Source organism: Mirounga angustirostris, unplaced genomic scaffold (assembly GCF_029215605.1).
Source record: "Mirounga angustirostris isolate CCGP_5_RB_7025 unplaced genomic scaffold, mMirAng1.0.hap1 SCAF_14, whole genome shotgun sequence".
Classification (NCBI taxonomy): domain Eukaryota; kingdom Metazoa; phylum Chordata; class Mammalia; order Carnivora; family Phocidae; genus Mirounga; species Mirounga angustirostris.
This window is the reverse complement of record NW_026991722.1, coordinates 17512184-17535623: the sequence shown is the minus strand read 5'-3', so window position 1 is coordinate 17535623 and position 23440 is coordinate 17512184. Positions and strand designations below refer to the sequence as shown.

Here is a 23440-nt window from a genome sequence, read left to right as displayed (position 1 = left end):
GTCAAAGAGCTTATTTCCTGTTTTCTTCTAGGAATTTTATGGTTTCAGATCTCACATTTAGGTCTTTAATCCATTTTGAGTTTTTGTGTATGGCGTAAGAAAGTAGTCCAGTTTTATTCTTTTGCATGTAGCTGTCCAGTTTTCCCGTCACCATCTGTTGAAGAGACTGTCTTTTTCCCATTGTATATTCTTGCCTCCTTTGTCGTAGATTAATTGACCACATAAGTATGGGTTTATTTCTAGGTTCTCTATTCTGTTCCATGGATCAGTGTGTCTATTTTTGTGCCAGTACATACTGTTTTGATAACTGCAGCTTTGTAGTAAACTTGAAATCTGAGATTGTGATACCATCAGTTTTGTTCTTTTTTTTAAAATTGCTTTGGCTGTTTGGAGTCTTTTGTAGTTCCATACAAATTTTAGGATTATTTGTTCTAATTCTGTGCAGATGATGTTGGTAGTCTGATTGCATTAAATCTGTAGGGTGCCTTGGGTAGTAATTTTTGGTGTACAGGTGTTTCATCTTCTTAAGTTTGTTCCTAGGTTTTTGGGTTTTTTTTACTTTTGATGCAGTTGATTATTTTCTTAATTTCTCTTTCTGCTACTTCATTATTAGTGTATAGAGATGGAACCAATTTTGATAAGGAAAATCTGTGTCCTAAGATGGCCAACCGAGCCAGCGCGAGAGTCCCAGTCCTTGCCCCAGGGCTCTTCCAGGTTCTTCTCTTTGCTTCCTGCGTGGACCAATCCAGGTTCTTCTCCCTACCCCGGTTCATGCACGCACCAAAAATGCCAAGTATGCAGAAGTAGATATGTATAAATTGCCCCCTGTGTTTGTGCTTGGGGCTCAGACCTTTGGAGACCACTCTCCTCTGAGCCCACCGGCGTTAAATAAACCTCCTATCCTCCAAGATTTCCGGGTGCCGCTTGGTTCTTCCATCGGGCGATCCAGTCCAGGTTCCGTAACAATTTCTGTATATCAATTTTGTATCTTGCAGCTTTACTGTTTATCAGTTCAAGTAGTTTTTTGGTGGAGTCTTTAGGGCTTTCTATATACAGTAACATGTCATCTGAAAATAGTGAAAGTTTTACTTCTTCCTTACCAATTTGGATTCCTTATATTCCTTTTTCTAATCTGATTTCTGTGGCTAGGACTTCTAATACTATGTTGAATAAAAGTGGTGAGAGTGGAAACCTTGTCTTGTTCCTGATCTTAGGGGAAGAGCTCTCAGTTTTTCACCATTAAGTATGATGTTACCTGTAGATTTTTCACATATGGTCTTTATTATGTTGAGGTATGTTTCCTCTAAACCTACTTTGTTGGGGCTTCTGGGTAGCTCAGTTGGTTAAGTGTCTGCCTTTGGCTCAGGTCATGATCCCAGGGTCCTGGGATTGAGCCCCACATCCAGCTCCCTGCTCAGTGGGGATTCTGCTTCTCCCTCTGCCCCTCTCTGCGCCCCCCCCGCCCCAGCTCGTGCTCTCTCTCATTATCTCTGTTGCTATCTCTGTCTCACTCTCTCCAATAAATAAATAAAATCTTTTTTTATTTTTTAAGATTTTATTTATTTATTTGACAGAGAGAGACACAGCGAGAGAGGGAACACAAGCAGGGGGAGTGGGAGAGGGAGAAGCAGACCTCCCGCCAAGCAGGAGCCTGATGCAGGGCTTGATCCCAGGACTCTGGGATCATGATCTGAGCCGAAGGCAGACGCTTAATGACTGAGCCACCCAGGTGCCCCATAAATAAAATCTTTAAACAACAAAAAAATAAACCTACTTTGTTGAGGGTTTTTATCATGAATGGATGTTGTACTTTGTCAAATGCTTTTTGTGCATCTATTGAAATGATCATATGGTTTTTATCCTTTCTCCTGTTGATGCGATGTATCACATTGATTGATTTGAACTACCATTGTATCCCAGGAATAAATCCCACTTGATCGTGGTGTTTTTATTTTATTTTATTTTTTTTAATATATTGCTGGAATCAGTTTGCTAACATCTTATTGAGGAACTTTGCATCTATGTTGGTCAGAGACTGTCATGTGTTCTCCTTTTTTTAAGTGTGTTTATCTGATTTTGTTAACAGGGCAATGCTGTCCTCTTAGATTGAATTTCAAAGCTTTCCTTCCTCTTCTATATTTTGGAATAGTTTGAGAAAAATAGTTGTTAACTCTACTCTTAACTGTTTGGTAGAATTCACCTGTGAAGCCATCTGGTCCTGCACTTTTATTTATTGGGAGTTTTTGGATTATTGGCTTAATTTTATTGCTAGTAATTTATCTGTTCTAATTTGGTTTATATGTAATATACTATGCATGTAGCAGTCTGTATTAGGTTGATGGTCGCTTAATTTTGAATCCATTTTAAAAGCACTAGATTGGGGCACCTGGGTGGCTCATTCGTTAAGCGTCTGCATTCGGCTCGGGTCATGATCCCAGGATCCTGGGATTGAGCCCCCGTTGGGCTGCCTTCTTAGCGGGAAGCCTGCTTCTCCCTTTCCTACCCTCCCTGCTTATGTTCCTTCTCTTGCTGTGTCTCTGTCAAATGAGTGAATAAAATCTTTAAAAAAAAAAATAAAAGCACTAAATTTTTATTCCCCCCACACACAAACACACATTTTATGTATATGGTTTCATCATACTTTACATCCTTTTATTTTGTGGACCCCTTGACTAATTTTTATAGGTATTATTGATTTTACTGTTTTTGTGCTTTAATCTTTATACTGGTTTTATAAGGGATTAATCTACTTTTATTATGTTTGTATGTACCTGTGAATTATGTCCTTTACTAATTTTCTTATTCCTGATTGTGGCCTTTCCTTTCCACTCATAGAATTCCCTCCAACATTTTTCTTTTTAAGATTTTATTTATTTATTTTAGAGAGCATGTACACGCTAGTGGGGGGAGGGAGGAAGAGGGACAAGCAGACTCCACACACTGAGGGTGGAGCCCAATACAGGGTTTGACCCCATGATCCTGAGATCATGACCCAAGCCAAAATCAAGAGTTGGCTGCCCAACCAACTAAGCCACCCAGCAGGTCCGCTAACATTACTTGTAAGGCTTGTTTAGTGATGATTAATTCCTTTAAGTTTTGTTTGAGAAACTCTTTATCCCTTCTTCTATTCTGAATGATAGTCTTGCTGGGCAGAGTATTCTTGGTTTCAGGTTTTTTCCTTTTAGCACAAATTAGCACTCTTTTCTGGCCTGCAAAGTTTCTGCTGAAAAATCAGCTGATAGCCTTATGGAGCCTTGTATGTAACTCTTTTCTCTTGCTGTTTTTAAAAATTCTCTTTATCACTGTGTGTTGCCATTTTAATTGTTATGTGCCTTGGTGTGAGTCTCCTCAGACTGATTTTATTGTAGGCTCTCTGTGCCTCCTGGATATGGATTTGTTTCCTTCCCCACCTTAGGGAAGTTTTCAGCTATTATTTCTTCAAATAAATTTTCTGCCCCCTTTTATCTTCTCTTCTCCATCTGGAATCCCTATAATGTGAATATTATTATACATGATGGTGTCACTGAGTTCCCTTAACCTATTTAAAAAATCAGATAAAGAACTTAATAACTGAAATTAAAAATACAGTACAGGGAATAAAAGATTAGAGAAAACAGAAGAACAGATCAGTGAGCTGGAAGAAAGAGTAATGGAAAGCAACCAAACAGAACAGAAAAAGAAAAAATAATAAAAAATGAGACTAGGTTAAGGGAACACAGTGATACCATAATGTGTAATAATATTCACATTATAGGGATCTGATCTGATGAAAGTTCATTATAATGAGTTGACAAGAAAATTTGATTATTTTTGTGGTACACAACATTTTAATAATTAGAATTTTAAGTGATGACATTATACCAGAACATATTAAAATTTTAGGAATTTTATATATTTTCTGGAATAGTTACAACGTTTACTCACACAGTATAGCCTAAGATTTATCATCGTTTGTTTGCCCACACTTCCCATGTAACAACATACCAAATAAGCCTAATTAGTTAAAAAGACTACATTTAGAATTTGAGTTTTGGGGAAGTTTGTTAAAAACCTCAGAAAGTTCTAAAGCACATGCCTAAATAGGATCATAGATTTTTATAGAACTTAATATTTGATTATTCAACCAAGGTGGCAACAAAAGATTCAGAAGGCAAATTCATAGGGTTATTAGCTCCTTTACAGCTGAGAAGATTTAGTTTTCCTAAGTAATCAAGGACCTGATAAAAACAAATATAGAAACCTTGTTTTTTCTGGGCAGATAAAGGGGAAAAAAGTTGGTTTATAATTTATTAAGAGCAGACCCACAATCGAAGAAAACTTTGCTTTTTTAAGAGAGGGAAAAACCAAATTTCAATCTTATATTAGTGTACCTTTAAGATTCATTCATCCCAATCTTAGTCCTGAGCACTCATAAAATTTTTTTCCAAAGATTTCCCTTCACAAACCTACAACTTTCTTTTCCATTCAGATTTTGTCCTATGTTTTTTTCTCTCTAAATAACCAGTCTCATTTCAGGACTAAATGACCTTCTTTTCCCTCAACAAAAATGTATTTTTATTCCTCATACTCTATCTTACCAAAAACACATCTCTAACTTTCCTTGCATACCAAGATATTTTCCTTTTTATTTCCAGTGGTCTTAGTTACATTTATCAGTATTTTTAATGCTTAGAAACCTTGATTTGTAGTAGAAACTAAGTAGTAAGCAATTGTGAACTGTTATGCCTGTATCCTTTAGATTGGTACGTTTATGAATATATTTCATAATTTCTAAAAATGTTTCTTCATAGTACAATCTTTTAATAAAGCATAAAACATGTTTACTAATAAACCCAAATTTATCTTTAGTTTTCCTCTAATAAGACAAACGTAGGTAAACCTGTGTTTAGTATTTAGTGTTTTATTATTTTATTTTATTTGGAAAAGACTTAGATATCCAATGAGTTTGAACCAATTTATCATTTAACCTAGCTAGTTTTAGGCTACCAAAGATTTAGTCTCTCATATTTCTAGTCAGAAAGTTTACTCAAGCCTTATATTAAAACATTAATTTGTATAATGCCAAATTAAAACAAATCACCCATCAACACCAACCCCTCTAGGTTATTCCCACCTAGAGAACGTTACTGGTAACCCTCAACAGCTGGAATAGAAGTCAGGACCATCAACTCAAATTGAGGAGGTCCGGATATCTGAACTCACCCGATAACACCTGTGAGGTGCTGAGAAGTCGGAGGGGCACAAAGGGCCCATGCTGGCACTGAGCACCGAGCTCCAGAGGACCCCCAGGAGATCTCAGGTGAGTTGCTCTGATGTCCTGCAGACTATGCCAAGAAGTGTTGACGCAAAATGAACAAACCCTGTTAAAAATTTTTAAAAGGAAAAAAGTTTTAGTTGAGCCCAAGTTAGGACAGATGCTCTGGATACACAATCTTCACAAAGAAAAGAGTGCTTGGGGGAAGGGAACATTTGGTGCAGGGTTATGTGTTTTTTTTACATAAAAATTAGATTATTAACAAAGGGCATTCTAGAAAGTTAATAGACTTTATCTTATGTTTTTAGTATGTGCAAGGCTGTATGACTTTCATATTATGGGAACCAGAAATGTTTTTTATCTTTATGTTTGGAATGCTTTATTGGTGATTTTTTCCAAAGATTTTATTTATTTATTTATTTATTTGAGAGAGAGAACAGGCAGGGGGAGCAGCAGAGGGAGAGGGAGAAGCAGGCTCTCTGTTGAGCAAGGAGCCGGATGTGGGGCTCTATCCCAGGACCCTGGGATCATGACCCTAGCCGAAGGTAGATGCTTATTAACCCACTGAGCCACCCAGGCGCTCCCGTGATTTTTTAAATAAAGCAGATGTGGGAGCACCTGGATGGCTCAGTCATTAAGCGTCTGCCTTCGGCTCGGGTCATGATCTCAGGGTCCTGGGATCGAGCCCCGCATCGGGCTCCCTGCTCCATGGGAAGCCTGCTTCTCCTTCTCCCACTCCCCCTGCTTGTGTTCCCTCTCTTGCTGCCTCTCTCTCTGTCAAAAAATAAAATAAAATCTGAAAGCAAGCAAGCAAGCAAGCAAGCAGATGTGGACTGTGTGCTCAGGGCAGGAATAGGGCCCATGCTTTGAGGTTTTGTGGAGTCATTTTGTCCTTGGTGAATGTTAAAGTTCAGCTTCCCTCGGAGCCCACGTATATTTAGGCAGTCTCACAGAGACGATGGGAGCCAACTGGGCGATAAATTCGACCGGGGAGGTTACAAAGAAGCCCACACATGGGGACAGAGGATTGAGACTTGTGTTGCGTGTGCCCTGCTGTTGTGGTTGAGCCATGTCTGCCTTGGGTCCGCTGGTCTGCAGTGGCCCTCTTTGCCTGTTGTAGGCAGTTTGGTCCCAGTGCTGTTAAGGGGCTAGTCCGGGCCTGCCTTGGGCTTGCGTTGGGTCAGACCGGATGCCTGCCTTCTGCCCATTTGCCAGAACTGGTTGCACTGACCTGCAGGGTGCTCTCCCCATGTTGTCCCCAGAGAGGCTTTCACTGGTGGGCGGGGCCTGCAGTCAGACCAGATGTCTGTCCTCAGTCTATTGGGGTTGCAGTGACCTTGAACTACTACCAGACTCTTTGTGCTGCCCCCTGTGAGGTTTTTGTTGGTAGGCAGGGCCAGCAGTCAGATCAGCTGTCTGCACCCTACCCGCTGCTGGGGCTGCAGTGGGACTGGTGTGTGTGCTTATCTTCCCCTCTCCCCAGGGCAAGAGTCACTTTGGAGTGGCTGTTGGAGCTGCTTGCACCAGGAGAAGCTTGTGGTGTCGCTTTGCACGGACTCCTGCTGGGTGGGGCAGTTGGAGGGGGCAGTCCACAGGAGAATGGGGGGGCAGGCTGTGGTGTTACATGCTAGGTGGCTGAGATTTTATGTTGGTTCCCACAGCTATCTGTATCTAGACTGAGGTGAGGGGAGAGAAGTGGTGCCCACCAGCTCTTTTATTCTTGGAGAAGTCTCCTGAAGATCTCTGCCCCTCCAGTGCTTGTTTTGAGATTAGTAAATAAATCCTCCCGCGTACCCTAGGCGCTTTTCAAACCACTGCTTCTATGCTCTATCTCTGAGGGGTTGTTTGTTATGCTCTCTCTTTAAGGACAGGGACTGTTTCCTATCACCCTTGCCTTCCGGCTCTCCCAGATCCGGCCCCCTGATTTTTAAAGTTCCTGGTGTTAAGCCCCTCTGGTTCTCAAAGCCAGATGTTATGGGGATTTGTCTTCCCAGTGCAGGTCCTGGGCTGGGGGGCCTGGTGTAGGTGTGTTCTCCCTGTGTACTCCTGGTGTCCCTCCCACTTGTGATTAGTCACAAAGGTTGGTTTGGTTTCTGACCATCTCTACCCTTCCCACCCCTTTTGATGTAGCCTCCTTTCTATGGTTAACTCTGGAGAGCCATTCTGCCAGTCCTTGGGTCATTTTCTGGCTTAGTTACATGAATGCGGATGGTGTATCTGTGGGACAAGGTGAGTTTAGAATCCTACTCCATCTTCCCTGTATCAGAGTGGTCCAGCTTCATTCTTTTGCATATGGTTGTCCAATTTTCCCAACACCATTTATTGAAGAGACTGTTCTTTCCCCATTGTATATTCTTGGCTCTTTTTTTTTTTTTTAATTAATTGACCATATATGTGTGGGTTTATTTCTCTGTTTTGTTCCATTGATCTATGTGTCTGTTTTTATGCCAATACCGTACTGTTTTGATTACTATAGCTTTGTAACATTATTGGAAATCAGAGAGTATGATTCCACCAGCTTTGTTTTTATTTTTCAAGATTGCTTTGGATATTCAGGCTCTTTTGTGGTTACATAAAAATTTTAGGATTGTTCTGTTGCTGTGAAAAATACCATTGAAATTTTGATCAGGATTTCATTAAATATATAGATTGCTTTGGGTAGTATGGACATTTAAACAATACTAATTTTTCCATTCCATGAGCACAGAATATCTTTCCATTTATTTGTGTCATCTTCAATTGCTTTTTTCAATGTTTTATAGTTTTTAGTGTACATTAAATTTTTTTAAATTTTATTTTATTGTTACATTAATCACCATACATTACACCATTAGTTTTTGATGTAGGGTTCCATGATTCATTGTTTGCGTATAACACCCAGTGCTCCATTCAATACGTGCCCTCTTTAATACCCATCACCAGGCTAACCCATCTGCGCACCCCTCTCCCCTCTAAAACCCTCAGTTTGTTTCTCAGAGTCCATAGTCTCTCATGGTTCATCTCACCCTCCGATTTCCCCCTCTTCATTTTTCCCTTCCTACCATCATCTTTTTTTTTTCTTAACATATAATGTATTATTTGTTTCAGAGGTACAGATCTGTGATTCATCAGTCTTACACAATTCACAGTGCTCATCATAGCACATACCCTCCCTAGTGTCCATCACCTAGCTACCCCATCCCTCCCACCCCCCACCATTCCAGCAACCCTCAGTTCATTTCCTGAGATTAAAAATTCCTCGTATCAGTGAGGTCATATGATACATGTCTTTCTCTGATTGACTTACTTCACTTAGCATAATACCCTCTAGTTCTATCCACGTCATTGCAAATGGCAAGATTTCAGGGGTTTTTTGATGGCTGCATAATATTCCATTGTGTATATGTACCACATCTTCTTTATCCATTCATCTGTTGATGGACATCTTGGCTCTTTCCATAGCTTGGGCTATTGTGGACATTGCTGCTATAAACATTGGGGTGCACGTAGTGTACATTAAATTCATTCCTAGGTATTCTTTGTGATGCAGTTGTAAATACAGTTGTTTTCTTAATTTTTCTTTCTACTACTTTGTTCTTAGTGTATAGAAATGCAACAGATTTTTCTATATTGATTTTGTATCCTGCAACTTCAGAGTTTTTTTGTTTTAACAGTTTTTTTGATGGTGTCTTTAGGATTTTCTATAATATCATGTCATCTGCAAATAGTTACAGTTTTACTTCTTCCTTTCTGATTTGGGTGCCTTTTATTTTTCTATCTTGCTTGATTTTTCTGGCTAGGATTTCTTTTTTTATTTTTTTTTATTTTTATTTTTTTAAAGATTTTATTTATTTATTTATTTGATAGAATGAGAGCGAGAGAGAGAGCATGAGATGGGGGAGGGCCAGAGGGAGAAGCAGACCCCCCCGCTGAGCAGGGAGCCCGATGCGGGACTCGATCCCGGACTCCAGGATCATGACCTGAGCCGAAGGCAGTCGCTTAACCAACTGAGCCACCCAGGCGCCCCTAGGATTTCTAATACTGTATTCAGTAAAGGTGGGGAGAGTGGGCATCCACGTCTTGTTCCTGATGTTAGAGGAAAAGCTTTCAGCTTTTTCAGTACCATGTTAGCTGTGGGTTCATATATGGTTTTTATTATGTTGAGGTACATTTCCTCTATACCCACTTTGTTGAGAGTTTTTATCATAAATGGATGTTGAATTTGTCAAATGCTTTCTTGTCATCTGTTGAGACGGTTGTATGATTTTCATCATTCATTTTGTTAATGTGCTGTGTTACATTGATTGATTTGTGGATGTTGTACCATCTTTGCATCCCTGGAATAAATCCCACTTGACCATAGTGTATGGTACTTTTAGTGTTCTTGAATTTTGTTTGCCTATATTTTATTGAGGATTTTTGCATCTATGTTCATCAAGTATATTGGCCTGTAATTTTCTTTTCTTGTAGTATATTCGTTTGGTTTGCTATAAGGGTAATGCTGGCATCATAAAATGAATTTGGAAGTATTCTTCCTCTTCTGTTTTTTTGGAAGAGTTTTAAAATGATTGGGATTATTTGGTAGAATTCACCAGTGAAGCTCTCTGATCCTGGACTTTTGTTTGTTGGGAGGTTTTTGATTACTGCTTCAGTCTCCTTACTATACTAGTAAATTGGTCTGTTTAGATTTTCTGTTTCTTCAGGATTAAATTTTGTAGGTTGTAGGTTTCAAGGAATTTATCCATTTCTTCCGGGTTGTTCAATTTGTTGGACTATAATTTTCATAGTACTCTGTTATCCTTTGTATTTCTGTGGTACCACTTTTTTCTTGGTGTGTCTAAAGATTTGTAAATTTTGTGTATCTTTTCAAAAACCAGCTTAGTTTCATTGACCTTTTTCTGTTGCTTTTTTATTTTATTTTTAAGATTTATTTATTTGAGAGACAGAGAGTGAGAGCACTCAAGCACACAGAGGGAGAAGGGGAGGGAGAAGGAGAAGCAGACTCCCCGCTGAGCAAGGAGCCCAATGATGCGATGAGGGACTTGATCCCAGGGCCCTGGGATCGTGACCTGAGCCGAAGGCAGATGCTTTACTCACTGAGCCACCCAGGTGCCCCTTCTATTGCTTTTTTAGTCTTTATTTCATTTATATTAGGTTTGATCTTTGTTATTTTTTTTCTTCTACTAAGTTTGAGCTCTGTTCCTCTTTTTCTGGTTCTTTGGTGTGTAAAGTTAGGTGTTTTGTGTGTTTTTTTTGTTTTTGAGATTTTTCTTGTTTCTTGAGGTAGGCATTTATTGTTCTGCGCTTACCTCCTAGAACTGCTTTTGCTGCATCCCAGAAGTTTTGGTATATTGTATTACTTTCATTTGTCTCAAGGCACTTTTTATTTCTCTTTTGCTATTTGACTCATTGGTGGTTCACATATTTGTGAATTTTCCAGTTTTCTTCTTGTAATAGATTTCTCGTTTTATCCATTGTGATCAGAAAAGATGCTTGAGATGATTTAAATCTTCTTAAATTTATTAAGACTTGTTTTGTGGCCTAATATGTAATCTGTCCTGAATAATGTTCTTTGTGCAGTTGAGAAGAATGTTTATTCTGTTGTTTTTGGATGGAATGTTCTGTATATATTTGTTACATCCATCTAGCCTAATGGATTTTTTAGAGCCAGTGTTTCCTTATTGATTTTCCGTCTGGATGATCTATCCACTGATGAAACTGGGGTATTAAAGTACTGTAGTATTATTGTATTGCTGGTTATTTCTCTCATTATTTCTGTTAATATTTGCTTTATATATTTTTGCTATTATTTTTGGGTGCATAAATACAAATGCTATATGCTCTTGGTGGGTGACCCTTTTATCATTATGTAATGATTTTTTTTGTCTCTTATTATAGCCCCTGTTTTAAAGTCTATATTGTCTGATGTCATTATAGTCACCCGGCTTTCTTTTGGTTTCCATTTGCACGGACTGTTTTTTTCTATCCCTTCACTTTCAGTCTGTGTGTGTCCTTATATGTGAAGTGAAGCTGTTGTACGTAGCATATAGATGGGTCTTGTCTTTTATCCATTCAGCCACTCTGTGTCTTTTGATTAAATAATTTAGTTCTTTTACATTTTTAAAAAAGATTTTATTTGTCAGAAAGAGAGTACAAGCAGAGGGAGAAGCAGGCTCCCTGCTGAGCAAGGAGCTATGTGGAATTCGATCCCAGGACTCTGGGATCATGACCTGAGCACCGACCCCCAGGCTTCCCTAGTTCTTTTACATTTAAAGTAATTTTTGATATGTATGTACTTAATGTCATCTTGTTAATTGTTCTTTGGCAGTTTTGTAGTTCTTCTGTTCCTTTCTTTATTCCCTTATTCTCTTCCCTTGTGATTTGGTGATTTTCTGAAGTGGTATGCTTGATTCTCTTTCTCTATCTTTTGTGTATCGACTGGGTTTTTGCTTTGTGGTTACCATGAAGCTTACACATAACTTATAACAGTAACTTAATTTGATAACGACTTACACGTTTGAATACCTTCTAAAGCTCTACATTTTTAACTGCCCCCCCCACCAGTTTTATGTTTCTGTTCAGTTTAAGTCTTTTTATTTTGAGTATCCCTCATTAAATTATTATAGTTGCAGCTATTTTTACTACTTCTGTGCTTCAACTCTCATACAAGCTTTTTTTTTATACAAGCTTTTTTTTCATACAAGCTTTTTAAGCAATTAATCCACCACCTTTACAGTAGATTCTGAATTTCACTATATTTTTACCTTCACTAGTGAGATTTATACTTTTGTGTTTTCCTGTTCTAATTAGCACCCTTCTATTTCAGCCTATAGAAGTCCCTTTAAGCTTTCTTCTAAGCCAGGGTAGTGGTGATGAACTCCTTTTTGCTTTTGCTTGTCTGGAAAACTCTTTATTGCTCCTTAAATTAAGAATGAAAACACTGCCAGGCGCTGTAGTCTTGGTTGAAAGTTTGGAAGGTTTTTTTTCAGCACTTTGAATACATCCTGACACTCTCTTCTAGTCTGCAAAGTTTCTCCTGAAAAATCTGCTGATTGTACAGGGGAAATCTCTTTTACGTGGCAAATTGTTTTTCTCTTGATGTTTTTAAAATTCTTTCCTTGTCTTTAGCTTTTGACATTTTAATTATAATGTGTCTTGGTTTGAGTCTTTTCAGGTTCTTATTTGGAACTCTCAGGGCTTCCTGGATCTGGATGTCCGTTTCCTTCCCCAAGTTAGAGAAATTTTCAGCTACCTGTTCTTTCTTCAAATGAGTTTTCTGCCCCTTTCTCTTTTCTCCTTCTTCTGGAACCTTCTAATGCAAGTATTGGTCTGTTTGTTGTTTTGTTTTGTTTTGTTTTAAAGATTTTATTTATTTTTTAGAGAGCGAGCGAGAGAGAAACAGCATGAGAGGGGAGAGGGTCAGAGGGAGAAGCAGGCTCCCCGCTGAGCAGGGAGCCCGATGTGGGACTCGATCCCGGGACTCCAGGATCACGACCTGAGCCGAAGGCAGACGCTTAACCGTCTGAGCCACCCAGGCGCCCTGTTGTTTCTTAAGTTCTCTAAGCTATCTACTTTTTTACATTGTTTTTTGGTTTGTTTGTTTTTTTTTCTTTTTTGTTGCTCTGATTGGGTGAGTTCTACTGCCCTGTATTTGAGTTTACTCATCCTTTCTTCTTCTTCATCTAATTTACTGTTGAACCCCTCTGGTTATTTTTCAGCTCATCAGTTGTATTCCTTAGCTGTCCCATAGAGGAGGATCTAAGTCAACAACTAGATTCAGGCTGATTATAAGTCAGACCCCTCAGGCAGCAGCTCTTAAACCATACAAATATATACAGTCCTGTAGGACTACAAACATTAATCCTGCTGGCTACCTACGCTGGGCACCTTGGAAGTGTCTCCTGAGTGTTAATCACAAAAATTGGGGTACCAGACAACTATATGAGCTCCTTTCTGGGAGATAACAGCAATCTGAAGCAAGGCAGATAGAGTGTACAGGGTGGCATCTCCTGACTTCTGTCCCAGTACAGCATCTTAGAAGGTCCTTAGATGTATGTCAAACCAAAAGCCTGCCCCTCAGGCCAGAGCTCCAGGACAAGCAAATAGTCCTTTATCACAGAAAGCGTGGGGAGTGGGGGCCGGGGGGGTGTTAGCTCGTGTGTGTATTGTGTCCTGGAGTTTGTAGCCCGCCGAAGTCGGCCTCCCCACTTGTTACAGTCCTATGGGCTATAGGAATGCAGATCCTGCTGGCCACCAGAGCTAGGCAGTGAAGGGCCATCCGCTAGGTGGTGGTCACAGCAATCAGGTACCAGGCATAAAAACTGGTACCAGACCTGTGTACAAACTGCCCCCTGGGGATGCTGGCACTCTGGAGCATGGCAGAAGGAGAACATAAAGCTAGCCCTCTGAGGTCTCTGGAACAGTTTACAGACGGCCCTCAGATGTGTGTTGGATCAGAAGTCTATCCCTTAGACGTAACTGTGGAAATTAACTCATAGGCCTCTTTCACAGAAAAACTCGGCTCCTCGGACTGTTGCCTCTTGCTGTGCTCTGGAAATGGTAGACAGTTAAAAACTCTTTCTCTATTGGTTACAGTCCTGTGTGACCCATGCTTGGCAATCTAGAGGTGTCACCTCATAGTACCTGCAAAAATCAGGGCACCAAATGAGGGTATAAACTCCTTTCTGGGAGACACGGACACGCTGGAGGGAGGCAGAGAAAGAGGGTAAACATGACGTCCACCAGCCTCCCTGCCCTGAGAGTCCTTCTAGATGGGTGCCAAACCAGAGGCCTGCCCTCAGGCCGACGCTGCAGGACAAGCACATAGTCCTTTATCACAGACAGACTGGGCATGTATTTCAGTCTGCCAGCTGTGCAGTACCCTGGTAGCCGGCCGAGAACTTGTCTCTCCAGTTGTTAGAGTCCTGTGGGTCCCCGGAATGTAGGCCCTGCCGGCCTCTAGAGCCAGGCGATCAAGGGGCATCCACTGGGTGGGCACTTGCAAAAACTGGGGCACCAGGTGTAAAAATGGTGCCAGATGCATGCATGTAAAAGCTCCCCTCTGGGAGATACTGGTGCGCTGGAGCGCAACGGGGGGACGGCATGAAGATGGTACCTAGATTAAAAAGTCTCCACTGGCCGCCATCCTTGGAGAGTACCCCAGCAGGCCCCCAGATGTGTGTTAAATAAGATGTCTGCCTCTCAGGCCAATGCTTTAAGAGCAGTAAGCCTGTTTGATGTCAAGTCTGGCTACTTCTGCACTGGGCTCTGGTGTGCAGGGGAGGCCAGGGGCCCTGTTAGGGGCCCTGAGCCCGTTCTGAGCCATTTCTCAGTTTGCACACTAGCCTTTTGGGCCTCATGGATGCAAACCCTGCTGGCTTTCAAAGCTCTAAGTTTTAGGGGCTTATTTCTCAGGGGTAGGTCTTAAAAGTTGGGCTTCCCGATATGGGGTTCAAACCCTTCACTCCTCATGAGGAGCTCTGGATTTTGAATGCTGAAGGTGGGGTTTTCAGCAAGATTGCATCTCTGCCTTGCCTGCCCACCTCAGTGTGGGTGGTTTGCCCCATGTTACGAGTCCCTCAGCTTTTGTTTTTGTTTTCAGAGGAAATCGTTCCATATGGAGCTGTGGATCTGGTGTGTCCATGGGAGGAGGTGAGTTCAGGATCTGCTTATGTCTCCATCTTGAACTGGCCTTATTCCTTTTTATGGCTAAATTATATTCCATTATATGGATATCCCCCATTTTGTGTATCCACTCAGCTGTGGACGGACATTTAGGTTGTTTCTGCCTTTTGGCTGTTGTGAACATTCATGTACAAGTATTTGAGTACCTGTTTTCAAGGTTTTGCAGTGTATATATGTATTCACTTCAGAGAATTGCTGTTTATATGGTAATTCTGTTTAACTTCTAGAGGAACTGCCAAACTGTTTCAGCAGTGGGTGCAGCATTTTACATTCCCACCAGCAGTGGATGAGGGTTCCAGTTTCTCCACAGGGTCCTTGCTAACACTTATTGCCCCACCCCACCCCCCTTTTTAAAGTAGGCTCTAGGCTCAATATGGGGCTTGAACTCAAAATCCTGAGATCAAGAGTCCTACGCTCTACTGACTGAGCCAGCCAGGTGCCCTTCCTTTTTTATTTATAGTCATCCTGGTGGGTGTGAAGTGGTATCTCATTGTGGTTTTGATTTGCATTTCCCTGATGACTAACGTTGTTAAGGATTTTTTTTTTTTAATGTATTTATTTGACAGAGAGCGACACAGCAAGGACGTTTTATATACTTTTTGGCACTTATAGATCTTCGAAGAAATGTCAGTGTAAGTCAAGAAATCATTTTTACAGTGTTTTCTGACGGGCCTTTTTGTAATTATAAATGCACCAGAAGTTTTATTGTAGCCATAACTTTCTAGCAGATTCTGACGGGACTCTTCGAAGCTGTCTTACAATTTTCCCAAGTTTCATTCACATCACATGAAGGCAACAACTGCTAAAATAGAGTACATTGGGGTGTTTTGGTTTTGCTATCACATTGGAGTCCCGTAAGAACCTTTAGGTGGTGCTCTTTGATTAAAAACATATATTCCTCAACCAATTTAAATACAGTAGGACATCCTGGGGGGGAAAGTGCCCCCCCTCTTAAGGGACCATATCCCAGGTCTGCTCAGAACTTCTTCTCCTACAATTTCTCTTGAAGAGTCTAATCTATCCCGTGTCCTTTCACCTCATTTCCAAAGGATTGCTCTGACATAGACATGAAGTTCTGCTCCACAAGCCAACTGTCAATTGTGGAATAGCGAAGAGGGGGGTCCTAATTTCCCACCTTAGAAAGCACCACCAGGCTGATACTCTCTCATCTGCTGGCAGTTGTGCCTCCTAAACAAGTCCCCCACTGATGTCCTACAGAGAACCTCCATCTCTGTGGCATAGTTCTGGGGCACCTGGGTGGCTCCGTCGGTTAGGCATCATACTCTTGATTTCAGCTCAGGTCATGATGTCAGGGTCCTGTGATAGAGCCCTCCATCAGGCTCTGCGCTGAATCTGCAACTTACACCCATGCTCTCTCTAAAAAAAAGTCTGTGGCATAGTCCCATTTCCTTAGTGGGGGTCACAGCTTCACATACTGTCCAGGACTTTTAAAGTCTAATGGCCTTTTCTCACTCACTTCTCCCCTAATACTTAGTACCCTGCCCCCAACTTTTATTTCTCACCACAAGAGGACCCCTGTGTTCCTTTAGAAACCTTGCAGGCCTTAGCTTCTTCTGTCATATACCCTACTTAGAAGATACTTTCCAAAGATTTTACTAAAGCATTTATTTTTTAAACAAAAATATACATTAAATCTCAGATTTACAGAATATAGAAATAATTTATCCAAAGCAATTTGCATTTTAAAATTGTTAATATTGCACCCAACAGTATAAGTCTTTGACACATTTGCATTGTCGACCTTTCCCACAATTTATAAAAACAGGAGAGAAAACTGAGAATTATACAAGCAAACTTTGCTTTACCAAAAAAAAGAAAACAATTTAGGGTTTTTTTATTTACAAGATAAAGTTGTAAACTTCCAGAAATTTACTTCCATAGGATAAAGAGCCATACATTCTTTTATCACACCTAGAATATGAACTATATACATGTGATTTTCTTACAGGAAATTCAAAGGGACAGATATTGTGAACATTCACAGCCTAATGGTAAAGAACAGAATTATTGAAAACACTTCTGTATCTTCACTAGAACATGAAAACTAGAGTGTGAAAAACACAGAACGAGAAAAGCCTCTAGAAAAATAACTCTTGCCTCTTTGAGGATAGTTTCCATTTTTGAAGGATACGCTGTTAGTCTTAGAAATGTGGCTGCCAACAGCCTTTTCTCTGTAGACATAAGGCAAGTGAAAATGTGAGGCCTCTGTTCAGGTCTCTTATAACATACATATAGGCAGGCATAGTGTTTGCTTTTCAGAAGAAAGCTTTACCAAAAAATCACAATTTATCACTGATGTCCTTAGTTTTTAAGAACTTTTCTTTTTTAAAGCCCATAAATATTTAAACACATCTTTTAAAAATGAAAGTAGGGAAGGAAGTGGCTAAAATAATATGCAAAGTAAGAGTAAACGTACATGATGCACACTTTTAACCTGCAGTAAACTAAGCAGATGGAAGGCCTGTACTTATGAAATGTGAAGTGATTTTCCTTGAACTATTAAACCAATATAAGGAGAAGAGAAAACCACGCAGCTCATTATCAACTCTGGAAAAAGCCTTTGGACCACTTTGCTTCCAGGTGATGAACATCCATGAATTTTTTTGTCCTTGCCATTATAAATACAAGATCTTTGTTAAAAAGTTAGCCTACGGGGAAGAAAGCAACCTCTGGAAAATTCGTGTTGAAGATCCCAGACAGGATGATCTAAATGTGATTTTATAATGAGTACCCTTTGAATTGAAATATAAGACATTTCCTAATTCTGTTGTCCTAGATGGAGACTGGATTAACACGTTCCCTTTGGATCCTGATGAACACGAGCAGTTGAGTAATAGGACTTTCGGGAAGGTATTCTTCGCTACTGCAGTAGTCCAGCAGCCCAAGGAGCTTGTGATGAAGGTTGTGGTCTTCAGCATCCTCGTGACAAATTCAGTTTTTCCTGAGAGCCTTTCGTAAAAAAATAGACCTCTGTACGCGTGTGACTGTCGCGGCAGGTGCGTCAGCTGGCCACGGTGCGCCGGTATTCGGCGGTGCCGTCGGCTATGACGGCGTCCAGGGGAGAGCGCTTCTTCCGGATGCTGCGCCCGGAGGAGATGAGGTCCGCGTAGCCGCGCTGGTGCGAGAAGGCGTAGGCCGAGCGCCGCGAAGACATGCCCCGGCGGAACACGCGCTGCCGCCGCTTCCACTGCTCCTCGGCTTTCAACCGCTTGCGGTGCTTCTGAATCTGCAGAACCGGAGAGAGGACCTCGCAGGTGTGTGAGGGCGGAGGGGAGCTGGGCGGGCGCTCACACGGACGGGGGACCTAGTCCAGGCTGTCCCCGGGGAGGCGGCATCGCCGGCCTCCTTTTATATAAAGATGAGGCAGCCCAGAGAGGTTATGGAGCACTCCCGAGGTCTCCGAACTAGAAAACGGGAGCCGACATTCCCACGTTCTTTCCCACTGACCAGTCAGACTGGGACAGGTTCAAGGGAAAACCCTTGTTGCTCCTGCATCTTCTTGTCAGTGGAAAAGGGCGGTCTAGGGGATGCTGAAGGTTGCCTGCCCAACATCCTCTCTCCTCCTGATGAAGACGGAGTTTACTCAAGTACCCCTTTCATGCATATAGCCACATCCCTCCTGAGGTGTGGACAGCGCTCCCAGGAGCAGGACCAGGGGACTTGCCTTGCTCAGCACCGGCCAGGTGACCTGGTCTGGCTCCAGAGGCCTGCGAGAAGTGGGCAGGGCCCTCCCATGCCCAGTTCCCGGGCTCCTAAGGGAAAGCACCTGGCCTCCCCTGGATAGTGATGTGTCAGGAGATGCCTAGATCTGCAGTGGCCAACCCCCAGCTCCAAGCTGAAGCTATAATGAGGTTAGCAGAGGGGAGCGATGGAAAGAACCCTAGGCTTTTTTTGACAGACATTAAGGTGCTCCGTCACCTTAGATGACTTAAGTTGCTCAGTCACCGAAACCCACTAATCAGTATGCGAGCTGAAGTGATACATTATTTGAACAACTTGTAGCTCAAGAGGATCCTGCCAAAAGAGGTGGCATTTTTCCTTAAATGAAGAAAAACCCCAACTCTTTGCAGGGGAAAATGTTAATATTATAATTGTTAAATTGAGGGGATGGGGTTCATTATACTACTCTCCCTTTGATAATGTTTAAAATAAAAAGCACACAAACAAAAATCCCAGTCCCACAGGACTTATTTGCAAGATGGAGTTAAAGAGAAGTAGTATTAAAAAACGTTCATACCAAACTTGCCATGGATTTAGAATTTTTCAGGAAAGCTGCTTTGGGGACAGGCTTTGCTTTCTGTGAGGGGCACTCAGAATGAGGAGAATACTATTTTTTTCTGTACCTTATCACTTTCTGATGGCCAGATGGTCATTGACAAGAACCGTATGGCAACGACGGGCAGCAGGCACACTGCAACAGTCAGGATGATGGTCAACCAAATGTATGGCTGCCTCAGGGCATTTGATGCTGTGCCTGTAAAAACACAGAGAATGAATCCCAGGGGTCCTTCGTCCTAAGGGCAGAGTGAATATTCCTTAAGCCTTAAATGATTATCTATGGTAAAGTTTCACAGATTGGCCTCCCCAAAACATCCCATCACTGCTGAAGGAATGAACATTTTAAAACGGGACTAAACAAAGCAAAATGAGGAAGGCAAATGTACATCATTGAACAACTAAATAAGGAAAAAAGAGTTTGTTGACATTGCATTAGGTAAACACGCAAAGTTAGGCAATCTGTACTTCTACATTTTTCCAGGAATTTACTTTCCAATTTATAGTTTTAGTTGGAAACTCCAAATAACAGTAGCAACTCGCACCACCATTAGTATGACAGACCTTATGCTAAGTGTTTTATACAGGTCATGCCGTTTAATTACCTCTGAGGGATGAAGAGTATCCTCCTTGCCACACATGGAAATCGAGTTGTGGAGAAGTAAAAAGATTTCCCAGGGTACCAGAACTAGCCATGGCAACTCCTGAATTAAACCCCATATCCATCTGTATAGAGCCTCACTTTTTCCACTGTATTTGGCAGTTAGTTTATGTCAGAGAACATAATAATTCATACAACCAGACCATCATATATAACTACCCAATTTTAAAATATTTATAATTAACATCCCCTAAAGCCAAATCTATCACAGTATTCTCTGTACTTACACTATAAGTTTATAAAAGTAGTGGCCTTTATTTTTTAAATGTGTTTTTACACTGCTAAATAAAAACAGTCCCTTTGGGAATATTCTAAGTAACTGGGTACTAAGTTTTTTAAAACAGAGTCAGTAAAAATAATCATCAAAAAAATGAACTCAATTCCAAGGGTTACCATAGCAACTGTCTTTTTACAACTGGCCATAAAAAAAACAAAACAAAACAAACAAACTAATCTTTTACATGGAAACTAGTTTCTGGGGACTTTTCTCCCCATTGTGAATCCAAGCTACTCTATTTAATAAACTAAGAAAATGATATTTTAAAATTTATACTATGAAATAGTTCAAATTCATTCTAGCATTTGTCCTATTTTATACAGCTGTAAACTATTTCTAAACAATTTCTAAGTTTACTTATTGCTCTGCATACATTTTTCTAACAATGTGGCAAGTTTTCCACTTTTGAGTTCTAAAATTTCATCATACGGGACTCATACCTTGATTAGCTAGTATTCTTATTAGGTCTTTGAATTATTTCCATTTTTAAAAAACAATTAGAATTGCGGTGGTATAATCTTTGTACAAACTGACTTTTCCAAAAACTGGTATGTTTTATCTTTAGGTATTTTCTCCAAGTGGAAATCCTGGGTCCAAATGTGTGAGAAGTTACCAGCAATACGTCCATATTCAATTTCCCAGCAACCCACCAATATTAGATTTGGGGGCGGGGGTCCCGTCTAACTGAACAGATGCACAATTTTATCAAAGTTTTTAATTTTGCTTTCTTCCTGTTACATTACCACACTTCCAGCCCAGCCATCATTCAGGTGCCAGTCAGGACATTAATTTTCATTAACAATAACTTACTTTGTGTTTTTACTTAGAAGTTATGTCAGAATCTAAACTAGTAACATTTTTCTATACCTTTATTTTTGGAATTTAGAAAATACCAACCTGTAAATTGAAATGCAGATGGAAAGAGAACATGTATTCCAGCACTATGAAAGTCAAACATTATGCCAAAATAAAGTGCAATGCTTCCAAAAATTGAAAAAGCATTCACAAAAGTCCAATAAGAAGTATCCAAGCCAATCTGTAAAACCAGAGAAAAACAAAGCATTCATTTTGGGGAGTTACCAAGAAATAAAGGATCTAGATTCTGAAAATAGAATGCAACAATTTAGGCATGATTTGGCTTGAATACTGAACAATCAGGAACTATCCTTGGCTCAGGCGAGAAGTAGGAAATGTGCTCAGTGCAAGGGGTGAAGATAACAGTCATATTTTGTAAAGCGGCCGAGGCTCAGTGGGAGGGAGAGTGGGGGCCAGGTGGATGCGCACACTGGTCTATATACAGAAACACAGGTAACTGACAGATACTGAAAACAGTTGACAGAAGCCATGTACCTGGAAATTGACGGTTATTATAAGAGCAGAAGCAATGGTCACAGCAAAAGATTGGTAGTCTGAAGGTGCCTCTCCATCCTGTCCCACAGTTTGCAGATAAGCTCCCAGAGGTATGAAGAAGAGGATCATCGATGTTAAAATTCCATGCACCAGGCTTACAAAGAACTTCTTATAGTTGAATAGTAAGTCTCTTTGTCCTACTACGTACAACCCAGGGAAGCGGAGGCTCAGTTTGTCACTCACATCCTTAAGGGTAAAAACACAATTAGTTGTGGACCATCCAGGATCAAAGATGGATCTGAGATCCGAGATCCATTCCAATTTATCTCTCACAGTGAGTTTCAGCTTAGTTTTAGGATGGCAAAAACTCAACAAGGTAAGTCCTGAATGCTTTCAGTGTGCAGAGACCAATCCCTTTACTTTAGTCCACCATTATTTGCTATTTAATTAAGAGAGGGACTAGGTAGAGATCTATTACTTTGCTGCTCATAGAAGGAAAGCAAATAGTAATGTCAAAAAAAAAAAAATGTAGGGAGACTATTTCTACCTCCTGGGGGAATATATTCTAATTTTTTTGGAAAGTATTTTCACGTATGAGTTGATGGGTTAATTCCAAATTATTCTTTTTATTCATTAAAGCACTTTAAGAATTGCTCCTAGATAGAATGTGGACTAATCTGGGAATTCAGCACATACGTTTAGAGAAATATTAAAATAATTTTAAAGTTATTATTATAGAGACATACTATACTGTCAGGTGTCTTAACAAGAAACTCTTAGTGTCCAAAAGGAAGATAATAAACTCTTTTGTCCATGAATTCATCCCGGGCACAGAAATCCTCTTTTGTCACTATAATACAGGAGGTGCAGCAGTTACTGTGGTCGCCTAACAACAGGACAGTAATAGGGTTTTCTCAGGAAGAAATTAAAACCAAAAGAATGCACTGAAATATTTGCTTTTAACTTCTCAGACAGGTGCCCAGTCCGTCCTGAAGTGTCCCGTCAGCCCGAGGCTCCTACCTGGTCAAGCAGCCCCATGAGGAGCACGGGCAGGCTGGAGTACAGCACGTTGTAGAGCGTGATGAACCAGTCTTCGTATGCAGTCTGTGAGGAGATTACAGAGTCGCCGTGTCACAAACCAAGACCTATTGCCCGCCTAGTCAACATGCATTCATCTCTCTCGGAGGGGGGAAGGCCCCAGGCTGTGTGCAGCTTCTGCCAGAGTAAACACCCCTCATCTGCATCTGCCCAAGGTGTGAGCTGGGTTCAGTGGAATGGGCAGAATCAAAGACCATTCCACAGAAACAAACCTTCCTTCTGACAAAAATGGGAGCATATACGCGAAAACCTTTTTTGGAAAAGGAGTCCATTCTGTTTGAATAATGCTGGAAAATACATTGGTGCTGGTCCTTTTTATATCCCCTTATTAATGAATTAGAAGACATAAAACCGAAATTGGTTCAAAAAGCACATAAGGTATCATTCAAATGTTCTTGTACTTTGCAAGTCTCACATTTCCATTTAAACATCTGTGAGGCAGAATTTGAATATGAAAAATGTGCTTCTGAAAGGGGTAAGCAGGGCTGTGCACACACCAGTCTGCAGGGTGGCCGAGAGGAGACGGGCTCACTCATCAGCACCAGCTCTACACAGGCCTGCACGGGAGCAGAAGGAAGGCCCTCACTGTGCTCAAGGCTGCTCCAGGCCCTCGGTTTCGGAGGCTCTTCTGAACCATTGTCTGTGGCAGTGGCATCAGAAGTTTGGACAACCACAAGCACTGACTTAGGTTCATTTTCACTAATGATATTTTCCTGCTGTATCACCATTTCAGCATGCTCTATATGTCCCCCACTGCCATTTCAGCACAAACAAAAACAAAAACCAACAGGCTAAATCAGTCATCCAAAATTTACATAATCCCTTTAGCCTTGGTCACAAT

At 40.9% G+C, this 23440-nt stretch overlaps 1 protein-coding gene and 1 long non-coding RNA gene across 7 annotated transcripts in view; one reads left to right on the top strand and one right to left on the bottom strand.

Moving 5' to 3' along the window:
* Positions 1 to 23440, top strand: part of LOC129046180 (uncharacterized) — a 48144-nt gene that overhangs the window by 21319 nt on the left and 3385 nt on the right. Inside the window, exons 4-9 of one of the 5 annotated variants that reach the window (XR_010407510.1) lie at positions 5103 to 5299; positions 14835 to 14884; positions 15484 to 15549; positions 17715 to 18192; positions 21591 to 21683; positions 22473 to 22754. This is a non-coding gene — a long non-coding RNA (uncharacterized LOC129046180). Of the gene's footprint in view, positions 1 to 5102; positions 5300 to 14834; positions 14885 to 15483; positions 15550 to 17714; positions 18193 to 21590; positions 21684 to 22472; positions 22755 to 23440 lie in introns of those variants that run through there. The other 4 variants (XR_008507008.2, XR_010407508.1, XR_010407509.1 and 1 more) reach the window with 4 other exon arrangements.
* The window catches only part of ATP8B1 (ATPase phospholipid transporting 8B1), a 134627-nt gene continuing 115447 nt past the window's right edge, over positions 4261 to 23440 (bottom strand). Inside the window, exons 24-28 of one of the 2 annotated variants that reach the window (XM_045886640.3) lie at positions 22522 to 22605; positions 21502 to 21747; positions 21049 to 21187; positions 19282 to 19412; positions 4261 to 5360 (exon numbers count right to left, since the gene is read on the bottom strand). In XM_045886640.3, coding sequence (XP_045742596.1) covers positions 5325 to 5360; positions 19282 to 19412; positions 21049 to 21187; positions 21502 to 21747; positions 22522 to 22605 — 636 coding nt within the window. In that variant the 3' untranslated portion in view covers positions 4261 to 5324. Of the gene's footprint in view, positions 5361 to 16528; positions 18165 to 19281; positions 19413 to 21048; positions 21188 to 21501; positions 21748 to 22521; positions 22606 to 23440 lie in introns of those variants that run through there. The other variant, XM_045886639.3, reaches the window with a different exon arrangement.